At 43.7% G+C, this 22,668-nt stretch overlaps 1 protein-coding gene across 3 annotated transcripts in view; it reads right to left on the bottom strand.

Annotated features, from left to right (window-relative positions):
- Positions 1 to 22,668, bottom strand: part of LOC106584337 (breast cancer anti-estrogen resistance protein 3 homolog) — a 99,123-nt gene that overhangs the window by 37,501 nt on the left and 38,954 nt on the right. For 2 of the 3 annotated variants that reach the window (XM_014169515.2, XM_045706216.1), the window contains exon 4: positions 12,266 to 12,623. In XM_014169515.2, coding sequence (XP_014024990.1) covers positions 12,266 to 12,623 — 358 coding nt within the window. Of the gene's footprint in view, positions 1 to 12,265; positions 12,624 to 20,481; positions 20,711 to 22,668 lie in introns of those variants that run through there. The other variant, XM_045706217.1, reaches the window with a different exon arrangement.

Here is a 22,668-nt window from a genome sequence, read left to right as displayed (position 1 = left end):
AAGAACATCTCGCGTCGACAACGTGGTCCAGGCTAGGCCAGTTAGCCCTGCTAATTCAGCCAGCTCTACTAACCCAGCAAGCCCTACAAGCTCCTCACACCACAAGTCCGACATGACAACCAGCAAAGTAGACAACCAGAGCCAGAACTAAGGGGTTTTGGAAGCAATCTCTGCCATGAGGGCGGACTTTTCCGCAAATCACGAAGGTGTCCTAACAGGGATTAGTGAGGTTAAACGTGACCATCAAGCCCACTCCACACCCTTGGACGAAGCAGAGGAACACATTAGCATGGTGAAAGATACTGTCGTAACTGTCAAAACAACGACCGAAAAGTTGGATAAACAGTTGGCGGACCTTACTTCAAAACTAAACTCAAGAACCACCACAGGAGGTCTAATTTGAGACTGGTTAATCTACTTGAAAAAGTGGCAAATGGTGACGCACTTGCATTTCTCTCTCTCTCTCTCTTGCATTTCTCTCTCTCTCTCGGAAGCTGATGTGCTCTTTCAATGCGGAAGGGGTCCGGAAAGTTCTCCGGCCCCAATGACTCTGGAAGCTCTATCTTCCCGAGTTATTGGGGTCGGACAACTTTCCGGACCCACTGCGCATTGAAAGAGCCCATCTGATTCCTGCTCCTACAGGCCAGAGAAACCACCCCTCTCCTTGAGTCCTTAACATTAAGTTTCTCAACTTTCAAGATAAAGTTCGAGTGATGCGAAAAGCCAGGGCTATGGGCAAGGGCATATACAGGGACAAAGAGATCTTGTTCTTCCCTGACCTATCTGCGGACCTCTGCCGAAAAGGAAAATGCTCGACAGGGTCAAACAACCAGCTCAAGTCCCTCAACATTGCCAATGGAATATCTGACCTACAATGGATGGTCACACGAGTTTGAATCTCCCTCTCAAGCCGAGGTGTTCATCCGTGGCATACAACATGAATCTTCTTCCTAGTCATGTTGTAGCTGTGAAGTTTACCACCACTCTGGACTATGGAGAATTAAACCACCTTGGATTATGTGACTGTTGGCAAGCTAACTAACAATAACTCATTTATTAACTGCTACTGTAGTACAGTAGCTAGCATAACAGTTAAGTGAATAATATGGTGAGCTCACCCACTCAGTTTCCTTATACTAGGCAAGTCAGTTAAGAACAAATTCTTATTTACAATGACAGCCTTGTTCAGGGGCAGAATGACAGATTTTTTACTTGTCAATCTAGCAACCTTTCGGTTACTGGCCCAACACTCCTATCACTAGGCTACCTGCCGCCCCAAAATGCTGATGAAGATGTTAAGCTCCATGTCAATGGACACATCGGGACCTTATTCATTCATCCTGCACCACTGAGAAGCATCGGGACTACTTTATATGAAGACTTAAGTTTCGATCATATCCTTGGACTAAAATGATTGACACTCATGTGCAAGCCTGACTTCTACATCATGTGCAAGGGCCTTTGGGTAACGTAGCACATATTCAATGGTATATATTTTTCTCGCATAGCCTGTTCATTTCTGATCTTTTGATACTTTTTTTGGTTTATAAACTTATCATGGTATACTACGTTAATGCTATATGTATGGGCCATTTTGTTACTTGGTAGCTACTAGCTATTTTGGACTGTCCATACTGTAATGTTAGCGTTAGTCAGGCTTCACTGACTAGCATTACTGTTTTAGGTGGAGCTATTCTTTGCTACTTTTCAAATGAATACTACGTGATACAGTATTTCACATATCATCTTGCTAGTTATGCGTTTTGTTGTGGTATATTTTACATAACATCTTGCAAGATACGCCTTTTGTTTTGTTCATGAGGAGTAATGGCAGAGAGACGGTAGGAGACACTGTTTTATTTAGCGACGCTTAGGTTAGACTACTCACTTTAATGGATCAGTCGTCCACCAGGCTACAATCTACGATTAGGGGGAGGTGGGAGAGGAAGCGTTGGGTGTCTCGGTTAGGGAGACAAGGGAATGGTGTTCAGTGTTTAACTGTTAGTATGGATTTATGTTTGTTTGTTCCAACAGATCTTTACATATTTTTCTCACTATAAAATATTAACGCGGTCCTTGTAGTTACTAAACATATTTTAGATATGCCTTTATGCTATAGCTTATTCCATGTTTACATCTTCGGTTAAATTACTTCAAATGTAAAACTTAATTTTACTTTGGGGAATGTCTGTAGAGTTTGTAAACTATCCAAGCTTAAACAGGTTATTACTAGGCTTAAACAACTTCATTAATCTATTGTGTTCCTACAATAAACACACATGTTGAAGGATGAGCTACTTAAAGTACGCAGGAGATGGCAAGGGCAAGTAAAAGCATCCAGTTTCTCCTCTCATTCTCGTGGTGTTATGGTTTTAATTCACAAATTTGTTCCGTTTCAAGTGGAGAATATTATAACTGATACAGCAGTTAGTTACATTCTGAACAGGGAACTCTTTTGAATGAGCGTATTAATCTGGTTAATGTTGATGGTCCTAATGATGATAATCCCAAATTCTTTGAGAATGTATTTCTATTGATAGCCTCCCTTCCTGATTAAGTCCTAATAGCAGGGGGTTTTAATTGCACTCCTGATCCTCATCGAGATTGCTCCTCTGGTTTAGACACTTCCCACTCGCTGAGTAGAAAGAAATGACAGCATTTCAATAAGGACTTATATCTATATGAACCTTGGAGGACTCAGAACCTGAGTAAAAGGGAGTCTTCGTGTTAAAGGTAGTATAGACTACTTTTTAGTTTATTGCTCATTGCTTCCCAATGTAGCAGGAAGTGGATATGATAGTATTGTTCTGAGTGACCATTCCCCTGTGTCATTGTTCTATAGGGATACAAAACTAGTAAAAGGATCCTCTAGATGGCGTTTGCATCCCAGATGGTTACAGGACTCAGACTTCTTACATTACGTTGGAGTGCATATAGATGTATATTTTACATTGAACACTGACCAAATGTCAGCGAGTACCAGATGGGAGGCTTTCAAAGCATATATTAGGGGGCAAATTATACATTTTACCAGTTTCAAATCAAATCAATTAAATCTGAAAATGAGAGCGTTGGACAGCAAAATCAGAGAATTGGCGAGGGAAGCTTTTTTGGATCACTCAGAAGAAATAAACAAAGAATGATTTACTCTTAAAGCTCAGTATGAAGAACTTTCCACCTTAAAGGCTGCAAACAGCCTAACGAGGCTGAAACAGTCCTTCTATGATCAAGGTGAAAAACATAGTAAATTGCTGGCCTGGTGCATTAAGAAGTTAAGTTCAGACAAAGCCAATAATTTCATTCATAATTTCCAAGGACAATTATCAACGGATCCTGTAGAAATAAACCAAACATTTGCTTCCTACTACAACACACTTTACAACTCTGAATCTCTCGAGAACTTAACTAATCAGACATCATTTTTGGATGGTCTTGATTTTCCCTCTATTTCAGAAGACACACAATTGGAATGGTGTTGAAATATCTCATGCTATTTCCAAAATGAAGGGAGGTAAAGCGGCAGGTCCAGATTATTCTCCCAGTAGATATTAAGGACAAACTTCCAGGTCCACTTTTGGAAATGTATGCAGAATCCTCTCAGTAAGGTTGTTTCCACTTCTCTCTAAGGAGTGCTTTAATCACTCTTATTCGTTAGCCTGATAAATCCCCAACAAAATGTGAAAGTTACAAACTGATTTCTCTTCTGAACTCCGACTCAAAAATTATTGCTAAAGCTTTAGCCAGGAGATTGGATAGAGTGCTCCCATATCTAACACACAAAGACCAAAACGACTTTGTGAAAAACCGTCAAGGTTTTCACAAAGTGAGGAGAGTACTAAACATAGTGCACATGTGTGAAGGGTCCCCTGATACTGTCATACTCTCACATGATGCAGAGAAGGCATTCGATAGAGTTGAGTGGTCTTATTTATTTGAAGAGCTTAAGAGATTTGGGTTTGGGAACTACTTCCATAAATGGATTAAAATATTATATACCGACCCCACTGCAGAAGTTGCCACGAACAACTTGATTTCACAACCTTTTATGCTTTTTCGGGGTACAAGACAAGGATGTCCGGCCAGTCCAGGACTCTTTATTTTAGCTATAGAACCCTTTGCCATTGCAGTAAGGTCCCACCTGTCAATTAGTGGAATTAAAACATTGGATTCTGAACATGTATGCCGATGATACCCTCTTATTCTTAACAGATCTAAATAATTATATCTCTTCCCTGTCCAATATAATGAAAAACTTTGGTCAGTTTTCTGGGTTTAAAGTTAATAAAACTTTAAACCTCTTCTATCCTTTCCTCAACAAGCAAGAGAGACTGAATCCAGTTGTACAGCATCCATTTGTGAATACAGAACAAGGTTTCACATCTTGGTATTAAAATCACACCAGAAATTGGCTCATTGACTTTAACAAATTATGAACCCATGGTAACGAGTGTAACAGAATCCATCAACAGATGGACATCATTGCCTATATCTATTATTGGTGAAATAAATATCATTAAGATAAATATTCTGCCCAAATTTCTTTATCTATTTCAATCAATTCCTCTGGCTCCACCACCTTTATTTTTTCACAAAGATCAGAAAGATACTCTTAAATTTTATCTGGAGCAACAAAAAACCAAGGCTTAGACTTTCTCTTCTTTATTTGCCCTATGACAGAGGGGGTTTGCAACTTCCACACCTACAGTGGTATTACTGGGCTGCACAACGTAGGGCAGCAATGTTTTGGTTCTCCAAGAAACCATACTTACCCTGGCTGCAGACTGAAATGCTGTCCACATAAGGCTTATCTCTGTATGGATATTTGAACTCTGCTCCCTTTAAGAAGCTAAAGAAGAATACTACTAATCCCTTTGTTAAAAACATCCTAACTATGTGGCACAAAGTACAGCAATATCTGGGCGAATCCCCTGTATTATCCAGTTTTACACCAATTTGGGGTTTAAAGAATGGCCAAGAAATGGTATTGTTAAAGTAATGGATTTATTCAATTAAAAAGGGCTCATGTCGTTTGAAGAAATAAATGAAAGCTTTAACTTACCACAAAAGCCTTTTTTCAAATACTTACAAGCTTTATTTTTTCCAGTCTAAAACAATCTTCCCTACAACGTCCTTCGACCACTTTAGAAACTCTCTCTGTTAGTATGTGTTATGGGAGAGGTCAGATGATGTCATTATATGGGAAAATTGTAGCTACTCATAAAGACAACTCTGATAGTAAGAGACTTCAGTGGATACAAGATATGCAGGAAGATATTTCAGCAGAGGACTGGGGTATGATATGCTCTAGAGCTCAGATACAGACAATAAACAGCTGCCTGAGATTGTTGCAATACAATTTGATAATGAGAACATATGTCACCTGTTAAGCTCCACACATTTGACCCTAATATCACAGACCTGTGTTAAATGTAACACACATTTAGGCACCTTGTATCATTGCCTGTGGGAATGTGCTGAAATACAAAAGTTTTGGAGCTCAGTACTGCACTATATCTCTGAGATTACCTCTACCCCAATACCATTAATCCCTAAACTTTGCATCCTAAATCTTTACCCAGGAATGTATCTTTTTCTCTTCTCTTCTCTCTTTACAAAGGAAAGAGAAGAAAATAGTTGATCTCTGTCTATTACAAGCTAGACTTTCAATTGCTCTGCACTGAAAGTATGTCAGTTCCCTCACTTGAAAAATGTACTTATATAGTGAAAAAGAAAGCCCCAGAGTTTCATGATATTTGGGATCTGTTGTGTGACTTTTGCAAACCGGTGATATTATAGAAGAATTGGAATTGTAAATCTGTATATTCTTTATTTTTAGGTGAATATTGGCTATAGTCGAAGCGTAATCTGCATTATCTGCGGCTGAATATAATACTTTTTATGTATTTTTATTAGTGGAAATGTGTCTGTGAATGTTTGGCTGTTATGCTTTTGTCTCTTTGGGTTGGGGGGGTATGTGTGGAAATAAAGAAATCCATCTCTTTCTGTAATTGTTGACTTGGAACTAATAAATATATGTGAAAAAAAACGTTTTAAGAAGAGCCTCTGTGGAATAGAAAACAGTGGAATGTTGCCCCTTAATCCATACAAAATGTTGGCTAAGCGAGCAAGTATCCAAACCAAAGAATTTACAGTAAGATTACAATCTAAAAATAACTCACCGAACTACTTCGACGGCCCTTGGTCTTTCCTTTTCTCCCTAATATTCTGAACAGGGCGTGAATGCAGCAGGAAATAAGGTGGCCAGTAAAGTCAACTGGAAAGAGTATGTTTGCTGCATCCTGAGAAGTTCAGCGCCGGCCACTAGTTCTTAAACAGCTCCTCTCAGCTCTTTCTCCATTTAGCTTCTGTACGACCACGTCTCACTGTACTTGGAGAACTGAACTTTCTCTTCTCTGCCTATTCTTTCATGTCAGCCTACACACTAACCTGGCTTTTCTTTCAGCAGGGTGAGTGGGTGGTTGTATGTCACACCACCTCAGAGGAACACAACACAACACAGCCAGGCTGCTGCGCTGGCTGGTTCAGCTCTGAAGTCGCTCCCTCCGCATCGGAATAAAGAGCTGGCCTTGTTACTCAACACCTACAGCTACAGTGCTAGGTAACATCACAATCAGTTCACAGTACGGTGGTATCATACAGTTCACTGTGCGGTGGTATCATACAGTTCACTGTGCGGTGGTATCATACAGTTCACTGTGCGGTGGTATCATACAGTTCACTGTGCGGTGGTATCATACAGTTCACTGTGCGGTGGTATCATACAGTTCACTGTGCGGTGGTATCATACAGTTCACTGTGCGGTGGTATCATACAGTTCACTGTGCGGTGGTATCATACAGTTCACTGTGCGGTGGTATCATACAGTTCACTGTGCGGTGGTATCATACAGTTCACTGTGCGGTGGTATCATACAGTTCACTGTGCGGTGGTATCATACAGTTCACTGTGCGTTCCGGTGGTATCATACAGTTCACTGTGCGGTGGTATCATACAGTTCACTGTGCGGTGGTATCATACAGTTCACTGTGCGGTGGTATCATACAGTTCACTGTGCGGTGGTATCATACAGTTCACTGTGCGGTGGTATCATACAGTTCACTGTGCGGTGGTATCATACAGTTCACTGTGCGGTGGTATCATACAGTTCACTGTGCGGTGGTATCATACAGTTCACTGTGCGGTGGTATCATACAGTTCACAGTGCGGTGGTATCATACAGTTCACTGTGCGGTGGTATCATACAGTTCACTGTGCGGTGGTATCATACAGTTCACTGTGCGGTGGTATCATACAGTTCACTGTGCAGTTCACTGTGCGGTGGTATCATACAGTTCACTGTGCGGTGGTATCATACAGTTCAATGTGCGGTGGTATCATACAGTTCACTGTGCGGTGGTATCATACAGTTCACTGTGCGGTGGTATCATACAGTTCACTGTGCGGTGGTATCATACAGTTCACTGTGCGGTGGTATCATACAGTTCACTGTGCAGTTCACTGTGCGGTGGTATCATACAGTTCACTGTGCGGTGGTATCATACAGTTCACTGTGCGGTGGTATCATACAGTTCACTGTGCGGTGGTATCATACAGTTCACTGTGCGGTAGTATCATACAGTTCACTGTGCGGTGGTATCATACAGTTCACTGTGCGGTGGTATCATACAGTTCACTGTGCGGTGGTATCATACAGTTCACTGTGCGGTGGTATCATACAGTTCACTGTGCGGTGGTATCATACAGTTCACTGTGCGGTGGTATCGCACAGTTCACTGTGCGGTGGTATCATACAGTTCACTGTGCGGTGGTATCATACAGTTCACTGTGCGGTGGTATCATACAGTTCACTGTGCAGTTCACTGTGCGGTGGTATCATACAGTTCACTGTGCGGTGGTATCATACAGTTCACTGTGCGGTGGTATCATACAGTTCACTGTGCGGTGGTATCATACAGTTCACTGTGCGGTGGTATCATACAGTTCACTGTGCGGTGGTATCATACAGTTCACTGTGCGGTGGTATCATACAGTTCACTGTGCGGTGGTATCATACAGTTCACTGTGCGGTGGTATCATACAGTTCACTGTGCGGTGGTATCATACAGTTCACTGTGTGGTGGTATCATACAGTTCACAGTGCGGTGGTATCATACAGTTCACTGTGCGGTGGTATCATACAGGACATACAGTATATCCCCAACCTCTTGGGTCCGACAGGCTAGAGAACAGAGATGTTGGGAGGCATAGTGGAGATTTGATCATTTTTCACAGAAAGAGGATGAGCGAGGCCGCAGGCCAGCCAAAGAGCCTCTCCCTCTGATCGGTTGAGTGTCAGCCAAACCACAGCTGCATCGTGTTGCAGAGAGAAAATGTGTACCCTACTCAACCACTGACTTTCCCCAAACCTCAAGTTCAAATGGATCTCAGTCAAGCCAAGGACAAGGACAGGCCAGGTCACACACAGACGACCTGGCTATAATTGGATTTCCGCACACAACCTCCCCTTCTCTGACTGACTGACTGAGAGAGAGGGGCACTTGACATGCAACACTCCCTCAGCCCTACAGAGGAGTCAAAGGTTGTTCTGGATGCCTAAGGCACATGCACACTACTGACTCAAGGGGCAGTGTGACACTATTGGCAAATCCCCTCAACTTTTACACGTATAGTACAGTGCATCAGCACTCTACAGGGCAGAAAATAACTTCAATCAAGTCACCTTATTGAAGTCATTTTCATGAATAAATGCGTACATATACTACTCACACTAAGTGACCATCTGGCCAGGAAAAACTGGGGGAGGTGAAGGGGTGTGAATGATTGGCCCAGGGTGAGTCGGATATATCTCTTTATTTTACAGGGTTGCTGCAGGTGTGTGTCCCCTCACACAGAACATGTTCTGTCCCTCAGCTTCCTGCTGGCTGGTTCAGCTGGGGAGAAGGACAAGTAGCAGCAGCCTTCCAAAAGCAGAACCAGCACCTGATGGTCTGGGCTGGATGAACGTTAGAAACAGAACTACAAACACATTGACAGGAATTACAGTGTATACACTGTGATTGGCTTAGAAGCGTGTGAGTCCCACAGCCAATCAATACAAATGACGGTGTACAGTAAATGTTTGTTCCGGGGCTGTGTTTGATATTGGAATTGAATGTTTACTGTACCTAACCAACCACAGCATGATTTGATCATAACAATAGCATATTTTTTCCTGGATTCGGGTTAGCGCACAGCGTCCTTGGAAACATCGAGGCCTGGCGTCATGACTTATCTCTGTTGTGATCCCGAGGACAGCCTTGACATGGCGGAAAACAACAACACGTTCCTTGAAAAGATGTGGTGTGTGTGATGTCTATTCGCCTACCTACATGGTCCTATCAATGTACTGTACATACTGCAGCTGCAGCTCCATGTTTTTGTTTTTCATCAGAGTGGTTTATTCAGAACTGACCCTGACAGTCAGATATCTGGAAAAACACTCTCTTCGCTGTTTTTTAACCTTCACCACTGTTCCCCATTCTCTAGCCTTGCCTGTTACCATACAGGCGTCTGGCCCAAACTCAGCAGCAGCCCATTTCTCAACCGAACAAACAGAGAAGCTCAGTCAGTCTAGATTCTGAGCTCACGGCCAGCTCCATCTTTAATCAGCCCTTTCATCTCCTCTACGAAGCTGTAAATCTCCTCTCCATCTCAACCTGAGTCCAACTCGTAAAGGATTTGCAGGCACACCGCAGCCAGAACTGTCTATCTCTCCCTGGAGCAGAGTGAGTGAGCCCTGGGTTATAGGGGCTATCTGGCTTATACATACGCACACAGACAGACTGAGGTCAGGGGTCACCTGAAAAATGTCTCCCTTTGTGGATCAATCCAGATAGTGTCATCGATACAGAATAAACACTGATTAAGTAGCGTGTCGCTGAAGGATGGAGCACTGTCTGGGGCAAAGGTCAACAGACAGTCAGGGAGACTAACAGGTCAGCACAAAGAAACAGGTTTATTTAAAACATGTACAATATCCATGGAACCACAATTAGCCAAGTAGTTCAGTCAGTGAGCAGAAATGAAGTGGTCATTCACTCATGTAATCTCCATGAAAAGAGATGATAGAGTGGCATATCGTCCCATCTGAAGTTAAGGACAGACCTATCTTTTCATAACAGAGCAGGACAAAGACCTTTGAGTAATCCTGAAATCTCCCCCTCTAGCCAGCCACAACCAGTCAACCAGTGGCCTTAAGATAGACACAATGGGGCTGCAGTCCTGTCCTGTAGCAGGCAGCACAGTGCAGGCAGAATGAGTCCCTAAGAACTAAAGCTTTTATAGTGTTCTGTTAGCCTTCATTCCTGTCCATGTCCCCACATCAGTGTCTAGAGTTAAAGCAGCAGCTACAATCGGATACACTACAGCTGGGCTCTGGGCTGTGTACTTAATGCCACAGGATCCCCTGTTCAAATCAAATCAAATGTTATTGGTCACATACACATATTTAGCAGATGTTATTGCGAGTGTAGCGAAATGCTTGTGTTCCTAACTCCAACAGTGCAGTAGTATCTAACAATTCACAACAACACACACAAATCTAAAAGTAAAATAAATATAGAAATATTAGGACGTGCAATGTTCTGAATAAGATACTACACCTCAGGGCTCTCTTCAGTACCTCTCTACCCCTCCTCTGCCTCCCTCTCTCCCCTCCTCTGCCTCCCTCTCTACCCCTCCTCTGCCTCTCTCCTTCTCTCTCTCTCCCTCCTTCCCTCGCTTTGCTGAGCCAGACAGTCCTCTACCCTTATTGCTCCTCTTCAACTCCACTGTGTATCCCATAGTGCCAGAATGGAGGTTGTTATGGAAACCAGTTGCTAATTTATTCTCTTTCCCTTTGTCTAGTTTTTACCTTCACTAACCTCACCAGCTTTATGGGGATGAAATACTAGACCAATATTAGATAACCTTCAAATGTCAAGGGATGGACGCAGCCTTTTCAGTTCTAATTAACACCCCCCTCGCACCCCAACCCACTTCCTCCACCCAGGCCCAGATATTCTGTCTGCCTGCTCAAAGCGTGTCTAAAGAGGGGGGCTGTGTTTCATTCTGTCCCGCGCCGCTGGGTTGCTCTGGTCTACAGTGTCACATAAAGACATCCTTCAGTGATTTAAAAAAATTGTTTTACTGTTACAAAGCGATATCCCAATTATAAATACAGTTACTTTTACACACTAAAGGGTAAAAACAATGTTTGAGCAAAATATATATATACTTTTTTACACAACTGCATACTTCAAGGAGTAGGTTATTCAGTGAGTTGCTCTGATGGGAATCCATGATGTCATCGGACTCCCCTTTGCTTAAGGAACAATAAAGGAGCAATAGAGAACAAAAGATGAAAGCCCCCCCACTTGTGCTATGTAATGATTTGCCTGGACAACCTATTGAGATGTGCCTCTTGTTAAGTAAATCAGGTGTTAAATGAGGTGAAAAGGAGACTGGAGTGCCACTTTAAAACTCTGCCACACAGGATCTAACTCACAGCCAGGGCTGTCTGGGCCTATATATCTCACCTAGAGACAAGCTTTGTTGTTGTGTTGGGTGGTTTATATCACCCTAAACAGAAGCCTTCCCATCACTCCATCTCTGTGAGATGTGTGTATGTTTTATTATGTCTCTGCCCACAGTTTTCTGGGCTAATCACATGAATTGATGCTGTGGAACTTCTACCTTCACTTGCTGTGTTATCTGAGATCAAGCTAGCCCTATCAGCAGTCTGACACTGTTGTGTTTCAGTAGTGAGCGCAAGGTGCTGTGGGGAGGAGGAAGGCCCAAGCCCCGGATAACATCTAGAGGGGGCCAGAGTGAAGCTGCATTGCAGTGACTCAACAGGGCCTGAGGGATACAGCCCCTTGCCCTGACAGACAGTAGCAGAGAGGCTGGTGCTAACATGTGCTGCTCACTGATTATATCTCAGCTGACCTGCTTACCATGGCAGACGCTTGAGCTGGGACACTATTTCAGAGTGAAGTAAGCTCAGTCAGTCAGGGGGGTGATTGCAGCACAGTACTCAAGTAGCTTTGAAGAGCGACCCCTAAGTGTCTTATTTTACAAAACATAACTATTTATTTTCGATTGTGTGTTATGAACAAAGGAAAATGTAGTATTTATTAGGATTCCTATTAGCTGCTGCCAAGGTAGTCCTAAACTAGTCCTAAATATAAAGCATAGCACTGGAGCATTAAAGGATGTGTGTCTGTACCTGTATGCAGAGTGGCCTTTCCTCCCTGTATGGTAAGGCTGGTGTTCCTCTATGATGTTGTGAATGAGCGGTGAGGAGGGCAGGCGGGTGCGGGCCGGGTGGGGAAGGGTGCCCATGTGGCTGTACATGTCCCAGGAGTGGGCAGGGCCCTGGGCCGGGGCTGGGGACCCTTTCTTCCTCCTAGGCAGAGTGCCGTGGATGGAGACACTGTGGTATCCGGCTGGGGGCAGCTCTGGTACTGCAGGCCTGGAGCTCAGCAGGTCCATGGAGGAGGCCAGGGGACACTGCCTGCTGCCCACGCCCATGTGCATATTCCTGGGCAGACTGGCAAACTTCCCCTCCGCCATCATCCTCAGCTCTGAGAGGGAAGAAAGAGAGAGACACACATCAGAACAGACGGCAGGAGGAGTGGACTGAGGACCTACTTCCACCTAGAGGTTATATAAGGCTGGTTATCGCAGACGACTGCGTTTTCTCCTTGTTGTGACAATATCACAGAGACATGGTGTCCGGGACAGTAAACAGGTGCTGCTGATGCACAAGATGGGTGGCAACATTTACGTGTGTGCGTACATTTCCTCTTAAGCTGTCAGTATAGTACAGCACAGTGACAATGGCATTGCTACTGGATATGTTAAGATAATGCTATATACGTAAGTACATTGAAATGAAGCCAATGGCATAGAGACCACCATCCTTCATTTATCCAAGTCCTAGTTCCACTGAGGATCCCTCCCTGTCCATACAACCTCCCAGAGAGAGAGAGGACACAACTCCAGGCTATCAGTGAACCACCAGCCAGTCTGACTCTGACCACACAACAGCAAATAGGGATCTCTTGTTCTCTGTCTTCTCCAAAAACATGTTTACCTCAGTTTGGACCACTACGCCTCTAATTGGACAATGAAATAAAGACTCCTTTCTAAGCCGAGAAGCTTTTCTGCTCAGCTTTCTGCTTTTATCTGTTGCCTCCGGCCAACTCCTTAACAAGCAGAGAAACCAAATTCCCTCCTCAGCAGAGAGGGGGTGACGTCACTTGTTGTTGCTGCTGCTGTTTCCTCACCTGCTCCTCAAAGAGCAGCAGCACAGGATTATTCATAACCTGTTTTATTTCCTAAACTTGACTTGGCATGTGGAGGGGAGTGAGCGTAAAGAAAAATCAATCATCACAGGGTTTAGCTGTAATTTAGGTTGTTTGATTATCACACTGTAAGGGGTCAACTGAGGATAAAGCCTGCGGTCTTCATTAAAATGCAATTGTGTGGTGATGGAAGATAAAGAAAAACTTTGGTTAAGACCGCCAAGCACTTTGATCGTTTCTTAAAAAACAGCCTAGACAAGGCTGGTAACCAGCCTTCACTGTGTTCTTGCTGGTGTCTTCACTGTGTTTTTGCTGCTGTCTTCACTGTGTTTTTGCTGCTGTCTTCACTGTGTTCTTGCTGCTGTCTTCACTGTGTTTTTGCTGCTGTCTTCACTGTTTTTTTGCTGGTGACCAGCCTTCACTGTGTATTTGCTGGTGACCAGCCTTCACTGTGTTTTGCTGGTGTCTTTGCTGTGCTTTTGCTGGTGACCAGTCTTCACTGTGTTTAGGACACTGGTGGCTGGCATGGTATGCTGTTGACCAGTCTATTTTGGTATGCTGGTCACCAGCAAAACCAGCATCAAAGTGCTTAATTATTTAAGACAGAACATTACATGTATTATAATCTTTCCTAATACAGTAGACACATCAGGCCTGCAGGTCACATCAGGCAGGCTTGCAAATTGATTTTTAGTTCCTGTTGGAATCCAGCCAGAATGGGGATATACAACAATTGTAACTTTTATTCACCCACAATCTGTATTCAGAATTACTGCCGGGGTTAGAAAGATGAATAATTAGACTACCTAAACCATCTAAACTGGAACAACCATTTCAGTAACAGGTACAATAAGTCCAACTAACAGATTGGATTAGTTCATAAACATGTATGTTATTTATCGTTGTGTAGCATAAGATTTATTAATCAATCAATGTACATGCAAAAACACACAAAAAATGGTGAAACAAACAATTAAAAAAATCGAACTGCAGTAGAGAATGCTGGGAAATGTGATAATGATGGGCATGGTTTTGCCAGGGCAGCTTGACCAGTTAGACCATTGTGGACCAGCATAGACCGGCATGGTCACTAGCATACCATCACAAACTGATCACCAGCTTGACCAGCTGGTCGGCCAGCCTAACCAGCTAGACCATGCTGGTCAGACCAGCTTGACCAGCATGTACCAGCTTGAAATGTTGCTGTTTTTTTCATCAGGGTTTGCTTTACACCCTCATGCATGGATGTGAACTTCTGTGTGATGAAAAAAACAGAGTAGTGCAGAATGCGTGTAAAACAATGGGCGGTGGGTTGAGGGAGCAGCAGTCCTATAGAAACACCCCCTTGGGGAGGATGGGGACGAGGAGAGGTGGAGAATTCACTGACCCAGACAACAGCTGACTGTGACCACGCACTGACCCTATTAACTAGCGCTATTCAACACACATACACACTGTCACCGTGACCCCAACACACACACACACACACACACACACACACACACACACACACACACACACACACACACACACACACACACACGGCCTGGTGCTACTTTCAGAGCCTTTGTCCTCTTTCTGCTGTGTGAAATGTAATCTGAGCCAGGGCTGGTGTCAGTGTTTCGGTCTGGTATTAACTCTGTGAACTCTCTCTAACTGAGAGGGGGAGATTTAAGGCCCTGCTTCAGGTCCCTAAAATGGTTAATCCTCCCCACAGGGATTGCAGTGCAACCAGATATGTTCTTCTATGGGGAGATGCTTTGCTGTTTAAGCCGTTGACTGAGTGCCAGGAGGGCAGCAGCAGGGAGGACTATTCTGTAGCATGGGAGGAATTCCCCACCATCACGGGTGCTGCTGACTGACTGACTGACTGACTGATGGGAGAGTACCATAATCTGCCCTGTGATGACAGCACACTTCCAAATACACAGACACACTCATTCCTATCATGCAAATGCAATTAAAATAGTAGTACAACATAGTCCTGTAATTGATGTATGATAAGATCTCCCTTCTCTCTGTGCGATGTCTCCTTACTCATCAAGGAGATGATAGAATGCCAGTAGTGTCAACAAAAATGGAGCTACTTATACTGGGAAATAACCATGGTTAACAACAGGTTTCAATCTCAGGAGAACTTAGGACATTTCAGGGTGAAATTGGATCAGAAGCACGTTTAATTCACCTACTGTGTTCCAGGTGTATTGTGAGACTAAAAATCAGATCAGAGTACCGGCTTTCACAGTGTGATTCGGTAGTTAGCTATCCAGAATCAAAAACTCCACCATATTTTTTTAACGTCTCCCAGAAATTCCTTAACACCTCTAATGTCATGTCGATCACATGTCCTGACATGGATCTCAGATCACCACAGATGTTTATTCCCCTGCTCTGTGTCCAGACTCATCATGTGGGCTCAGTCACTGACCACGTTCCACTTACTCATCATCAACATCATACCACAGAACAAACACAAATTACAGTCTATGGGGGTGTGACAATTCACACAACTCACCCAGAGAGGAAGAGGCGACGCGAGAGGTTTTACTCTGCCCAAAATCTGTCCACGAAAATAACCCCACGAAGTGAGCAATTTTTGTATGGCGGTCAATGAGAGAGTGTGGAATTTGTCAACAAAAAAAATAATATTTGTCTTATTTGATCGAATAGAAGTTTTGTAATGGTTAGGTTGTTACGAATGCACTGATATACAGTGCATTCAGAAAGTATTCAGACTACTTGACTTTTCCCACATTTTGTTACGTTACAGCCTTGTTCTAAAATTGATTAAATTGTGTTTTTCCCTAATCAATCTACACACAATACCCCATAACGACAAAGCAAAATCAGGTTCTGAGAAAGTTTAGCAAAACCGTAGGGATGGTGCCAGATTTCCTTCAGATGTGACATTTGGCATTCAGGCCAAAGAGTTCAATCTTGGTTTCATCAAACCAGAGCATCTTGTTTCTCATGGTCTGAGAGTCCTTTAGGTGCCTTTTGGCAAACTCCAAGCGGGCTGTCATGTGCCTTTTACTGAGGAGTGGCTTCCGTCTGGCCACCCTACCATAAAGGCCTGATTGGTGGAGTGCTGCAGAGATGGTTGTCCTTCTGAAAGGTTCTCCCATCTCCATAAAGGAACTCTGGAGCTCTGTCAGAGTGACCATCGGGTTCTCGGTTACCTTCCTGACCAAGGCCCTTCTCCCCTGATTGCTCAGCTCTAGGAAGAGTCTTGGTGGTTCCAAACTTCTTCCATTTAAGAATGATGGCGGCCACTGTGTTCCTGGGGACCTTCAATAATGCAGAAATGTTTTGTACCCTTCTCCAGATCAGTGCCTTGACACAATCCTGAATCAGAGCTCTACAGACAATTCCTACGACCTCATGACTTGGTTACGGCTCTGACATGCACTGTCAACTGTGGGACCTTATATAGACAGGTGTGTGCCTTACCAAACCATGTCCAATCAATTGAATCTACCACAGGTGGACTCCAATCAAGTTGTAGAAACATCTAAAATATGACCAATGGAAACAGGATGCACCTGAGCTCTATTTCGAGTCTCATAGCAAATGGGCTGAATACGTATGTAAATAAGGTACATGCACTGTATTTCCATTGTTAGAGCGGTCACTTGACTATCTTGTCAATATAATAAACAATCTTTGACTCAATCAAACACCCGACCTTAACCAACAGCACCCACCCAGTGCTAAGCAGCCATTTTGTGCCAGACCACTCTTCAGCGGCCAGGTGAGGATTCCTATAGAAGCCAGTGAAACTGGTTGGGCTGGGGCAAGGGGTTAATTGGCTGGTGCCTGAGGGCTTAGGGCTGGTCAGTGTGTGGAGGCCTGCTGTTGACCTCAGAAAAAGCAGAATGAGAAACCAGCAGTGAGTCAGTGTGGCCAAAACCAGGCGCATCTGTTCCCACTCAAGGAATGCTGTTTGATAATTACTTCCCTGTGGTGAGTCTGTTGCACGTGCTGGAAGGCAAAGGGTTAACTCTCTCTGGGCTCATTAAGACAACATGAATATTCAATATTCTGATAACATAAATGATTCATGTGAAATACTAGAAGAGGTGACAAGGTTATGGCTGTTATTTGAACTGAAGTGTGAGTGTAGAAAATCGCCACCGTCCCTCTTCTTTTGTCTATCTCCTTTGTGCCTCATGATGTCACTCCGCTTTACCTCACACTGTTTCACTTCCTTTCTCTCTTTTGTCTGTCTACCTCTCACAAGCACAATGGTCTTTCTCTGGCTCACTCCATCTCTGTCCTCTCATCACTTTAACTGCTGCCCACTGCTGACATCTTCCTATGCATATTTTACACACACACACACACACACACACACACACACACACACACACACACACACACACACACACACACACACTTTAAAGTTCTTTGTTTGCATCTGGCTCATGGCACATGTCATTAGCTCATGTCAACAAACACAAATATTGTCTTTATTTGACTGTACTTATAGTAGGAGCATTGTGTCCTGCACTAGTCACACAGCATCTACAAATCTGTTACCTAATAGTGAGCAATGCCAAAATTGACCTTGATCAGAAAGATATGCGAGTCAACATGTAAAGGAAATTAAACTATAAACATCAAAACTAAAGCTTATTAGAGAAGTTACTGAAAAAGTGGAGGAAGAGAATATTCCAGTGAATTTCAAAACAAACTGGCCAGTATAATCAGAGTTATGTTGTTTTCTCCAGCCTTCCCCCACACTCACTCCTCTATGTGAATCTAGTGAATAATGCAAGTTCCCTTTAATGAATTCAAACGTGCGTTGAGTGGACAAAAGGCCAGAGAGAGGCTGTGGGCCACGAGAGTACTCTGCAGAATAAAACCTCTAATACATTTAGCACTATAAGGCTGACTGCTATGCCCATCCAGCTTCTCCCATCCATCCCATATCTGACAATGGAAACAGGCAGTTCTGAGGGAGACAAAACAGTTAGGTCTGCTCTAGCTTAGAATATCAGCCTGCTGTACTCAGTGAACATCTGGGCTGACCATACATCTCTCCCCCCATCAGACCCATCACACCCAGGGCTTAGGGAGTTCTCTCTCCCCCCATTAACGCTGGTCCTCCACTCAGCACACAAATCACAGTGAATCAGGCTGGATACAGGCTCTGAGCCGGCTTTCAGGGTTTCTATAGCAGGGTGTCCAGCTTGCATCTTATCTAGTTTACAGGAAGGAACAGGAAGCTGTGGAGAAAGGGTCTGACTTGTGAATAGCTCACATGCCCAATCAGCTGAGGTGTGGAGGCAACAGGCAGGGCAGGGACTTCTGGATGTCTTTCAGCTGGAGCTCTAAAAGCAGCAGCCAGCAGACACTTCACAGCTCTAAGGACCTATAAAATCGGTTAAATTTTTGCCTGATTGAATTTTTCCCTCTTATAATCCATACTTTTTTTTTACATAGAAAAACAACTCAATTGGATGTTCTAAGTCCACAACAATGTTTCAACCACATTAGGGGACCATTTTTGACGTCTGGGAAGAATCTAATACATTTTGTGCGCACCAGCAATAGACCGTTGTTTGGTTAGCAGTGTTTCTGTAGCACTCATGTCTTTGCAGAGTTTGCAAAACAAATGGCCACTGGATTGATGCAAAGTTAACATGTAATTGAGAAGGTTTTTGGGAAAACCTTCTTCTGGTTGAGATGGAATCATTAGCATCATCGCTAACGGCTACACAGAGTGTAGACATACACGTGCACCGCACACACACATAGACAGGGGGCATTCCTGTGCCGTTTCACAATGTTGCAGGAAAATACGAATCGCTGATACATTTTGTTCGTGACTTATGATTAACTTGGGCAAATTCATGCATTTTCTAATAAGTTCAATAGATCTAGTTGATTTCCTACTACTAAATCCAATACATTTTGAAATATTGTTGAATTCAGTTTTAATGTCTGGATTCCGTCCACATTCTCCGCTACGCAGATTTTATAAGGCCCTACAGCTCCAGCTCTGTCACATGCTGCAGGCCTGGCCCCTCAATACCCAGACAGCCAAGCAGACACACCGGGAAAGCTAATGAGTGGCACAGGAAAACAACACCACAAATAAAAATCATGCAGGGAAATGAAGAGGGATAAAATTAACCAGAGGAAACTGATTGAGTGAGGTTGCCCTTTCTCTCTCACCGCAAACTGGAGAGAGTGGATGGGCGGAAAACGGAGGACAAACATACTTGCATACAGACATTAGCATAAACATACACACACACACACACACACACACACACACACACACACACACACACACACACACACACACACACACACACACACACACACACACACACACACACACACACACACACACACATACATACACACACATACATACACACACAGCAGTGCATTACTGAAGCATCCCCTGGCCAGTCTTTCTCTCCAGATCTCTGAAAAGAACAATGAGCCCAACTGTCACATGACACTTGTTTGGGCCATTCTTTTGTTGAGAAAGGGGGGTGTTTGATATTAAATCAGATCTTCCTCTCCTCCTCCTCAGAGAGAAAGACCGCTGCAGGAGAGGGGGAGAGAGAGAGAGAGAGAGACCCGCTGAGTCTCAGTCTATGGGCTGCATGGCTGGTCTGTGTGTGACATATTAATCGCCAGTTATTAAAGCCCACAGCAGTGGCTGCCACTCCATTCCTCACCAACAAGACCAGCTACTGTCATCTCTCTCCTACACACACAGCATCTTAGGTGGCCAATTTCCCAAGGGAAAAGTCTCAGAAAACAAAGTCCTTGAAAGACATCGATTCAGTAGTCGAAATGCTTATCTTATGATATTGTGTAAAATAAAGAAAAAACATTTTAGGAAATATTTGTAAAAGTTTGACCTTGTTAGTGAGAAAAGGCGGCAAAAACTGAATTGACTGAAGTAATTCTATTAAAAACAATACTGAGAGTTTCCTGTTGTTGTGAAGACGTGTAAAGTCTGAATAAATCAACGTTCTTTGAAGTCGTAAACAAACTAGACAGATAGATACTGCCCACACCTCTGTAACTCCTATCAGCATTTAGATACAACACCATCACACTCCAACACTCCCTGTGACTTCCATTCAGTATCATTTCCAGAATTCCTTACCTGTCTATTTAAAGTTGCACTTGTTTTGAAAAAGAGCACAGCCAGAGATTTCCTCCTCACTTTACTTGAGTAGAGTTCCTCCTGAGCTGTAGCACTACAGAGTCCAAGGCATAGTAGACTGACTGACCAGCACAAAGACTCACACAGACAGGCAACAACAAGACCAGCGTAGAGAAACAAATTCCTTCCGCATCTCTCTCTCTCTCCCGCTCTCGCTCTCGCCCTTGCTCTCGCTCTGGCTTTGTGTCTCTGGGCCTCCCACAGTGGCTGTTGCCTTCCTATTCCCCTCAGTAGTATGACATCTATCTCTCAATTCAATTCAAGGGCCTTTATTGGCATGGGACACAAACTCAGCAAAAAAAGAAACGTCCTCTCACTGTCAACTGCATTTATTTTCAGCAAACTTAACGTGTAAATATTTGTATGAACATAACAAGATTCAACAACTGAGACATTAACTTAACAAGTTCCACAGACATGTGACTAACATAAATTGAATAATGTGTCCCTGAACAAAGGGGGGGTCAAAATCAAAAGTAACAGTCAGTATCTGGTGTGGCCACCAGCTGCATTAAGTACTGCAGTGCATCTCCTCCTCATGGACTGCACCAGATTTGCCAGATCTTGCTGTGAGATGTTACCCCACTCTTCCACCAAGGCACCTGCAAGTTCCCGGATATTTCTGGGGGGAATGGCCCTAGCCCTCACCCTCCGATTCAACAGGTTCCAGGCGTGCTCAATGGGATTGAGATCCGGGCTCTTCGCTGGCTATGTCAGAACACTGACATTCCTTACTTGCAGGAAATCACGCACAGAACGAGCAGTATGGCAGGTGGCATTGTCATGCTGGAGGGTCATGTCAGGATGAGCCTTCAGGAAAGGTACCACATGAGGGAGGAGGATGTCCCTGTAAAGCACAGCATTGAGATTGCCTGCAATGACAACAAGCTCAGTCCGATAATGCTGTGACACACCGCCCATGACCATGACGGACCCTCCACCTCCAAATCGATCCCGTTCCAGAGTACAGGCCTCGGTGTAATGCTCATTCCTTTGACGATTAACGCGAATCCGACCATCACCCCTGGTGAAACAAAACCGCGACTCGTCAGTGAAGAGCACTTTTTCCTAGTCCTGTCTGGTCCAGCGACGGTGGGTTTGTGCCCTCAAGCGACGTTGTTGCCGGTGATGTCTGGTGAGGACCTGCCTTACAACAGGCCTACAAGCCCTCAGTCCAGCCTCTCTCAGCCTATTGCGGACAGTCTGAGCACTGATGGAGGGATTGTGCGTTCCTGGTGTAACTCGGGCAGTTGTTGTTGCCATCCTGTACCTGTCCCGCAGGTGTGATGTTCGGTTGTACCGATCCAGTGCAGGTGTTGTCACACGTGGTCTGCCACTGCGAGGACGATCAGCTGTCCATCCTGTCTCCCTGTAGCGCTGTCTTAGGCGTCTCACAGTACGGACATTGAAATGTATTGCCCTGGCCACATCTACAGTCCTCATGCCTCCTTGCAGCATGCCTAAAGCATGTTCACGCAGATGAGCAGGGACCCTGGGCATCTTTCTTTTGGTGTTTTTCAGAGTCAGTAGAAAGGCCTCTTTAGTGTCCTAAGTTTTTATAACTGTAACATTAATTGCCTACTGTCTGTAAGCTGTTAGTGTCTTAACGACCGTTCCACAGGTGCATGTTCATTAATTGTTTATGGTTCATTGAATAAGCATGGGAAACAGTGTTTTAACCCTTTACAATGAAGATCTGTGAAGTTATTTTGATTTTTACGTATTATCTTTGAAAGACAGGATCCTGAAAAAGGGACATTTCTTTTTTTGCTGAGTTTATGTTGACATTGCCAAAGCAAGTGAAGTAGATAATATACAAAAGTGAAAAAAAACTATAAAAATGAACAATAAACAACACACTCACAGAAGTTCCAAAAGAATAAAGACATTACAAATGTCATATTATGTATATATACACAGCGTTGTAACAATGTGCAAATTGTTAAAGTACAAAAGGGAAAATAAATAAACATAAATATGGGTTGTATTTACAATGGTGTTTGTTCTTCACTGGTTGCCCTTTTCTTGTGGCAACAGGTCACAAATCTTGCTGCTGTGATGGCACACTGTGGTATTTCACCTCGTAGATATGGGAGTTTATCAAAATCGGGTTTGTTCTCAAATTCT

The sequence above is a fragment of the Salmo salar genome, chromosome ssa23, assembly GCF_905237065.1.
Source record: "Salmo salar chromosome ssa23, Ssal_v3.1, whole genome shotgun sequence".
Taxonomy (NCBI): Eukaryota; Metazoa; Chordata; class Actinopteri; order Salmoniformes; family Salmonidae; genus Salmo; species Salmo salar.
This window is presented reverse-complemented; position numbering and strand designations above follow the sequence as displayed.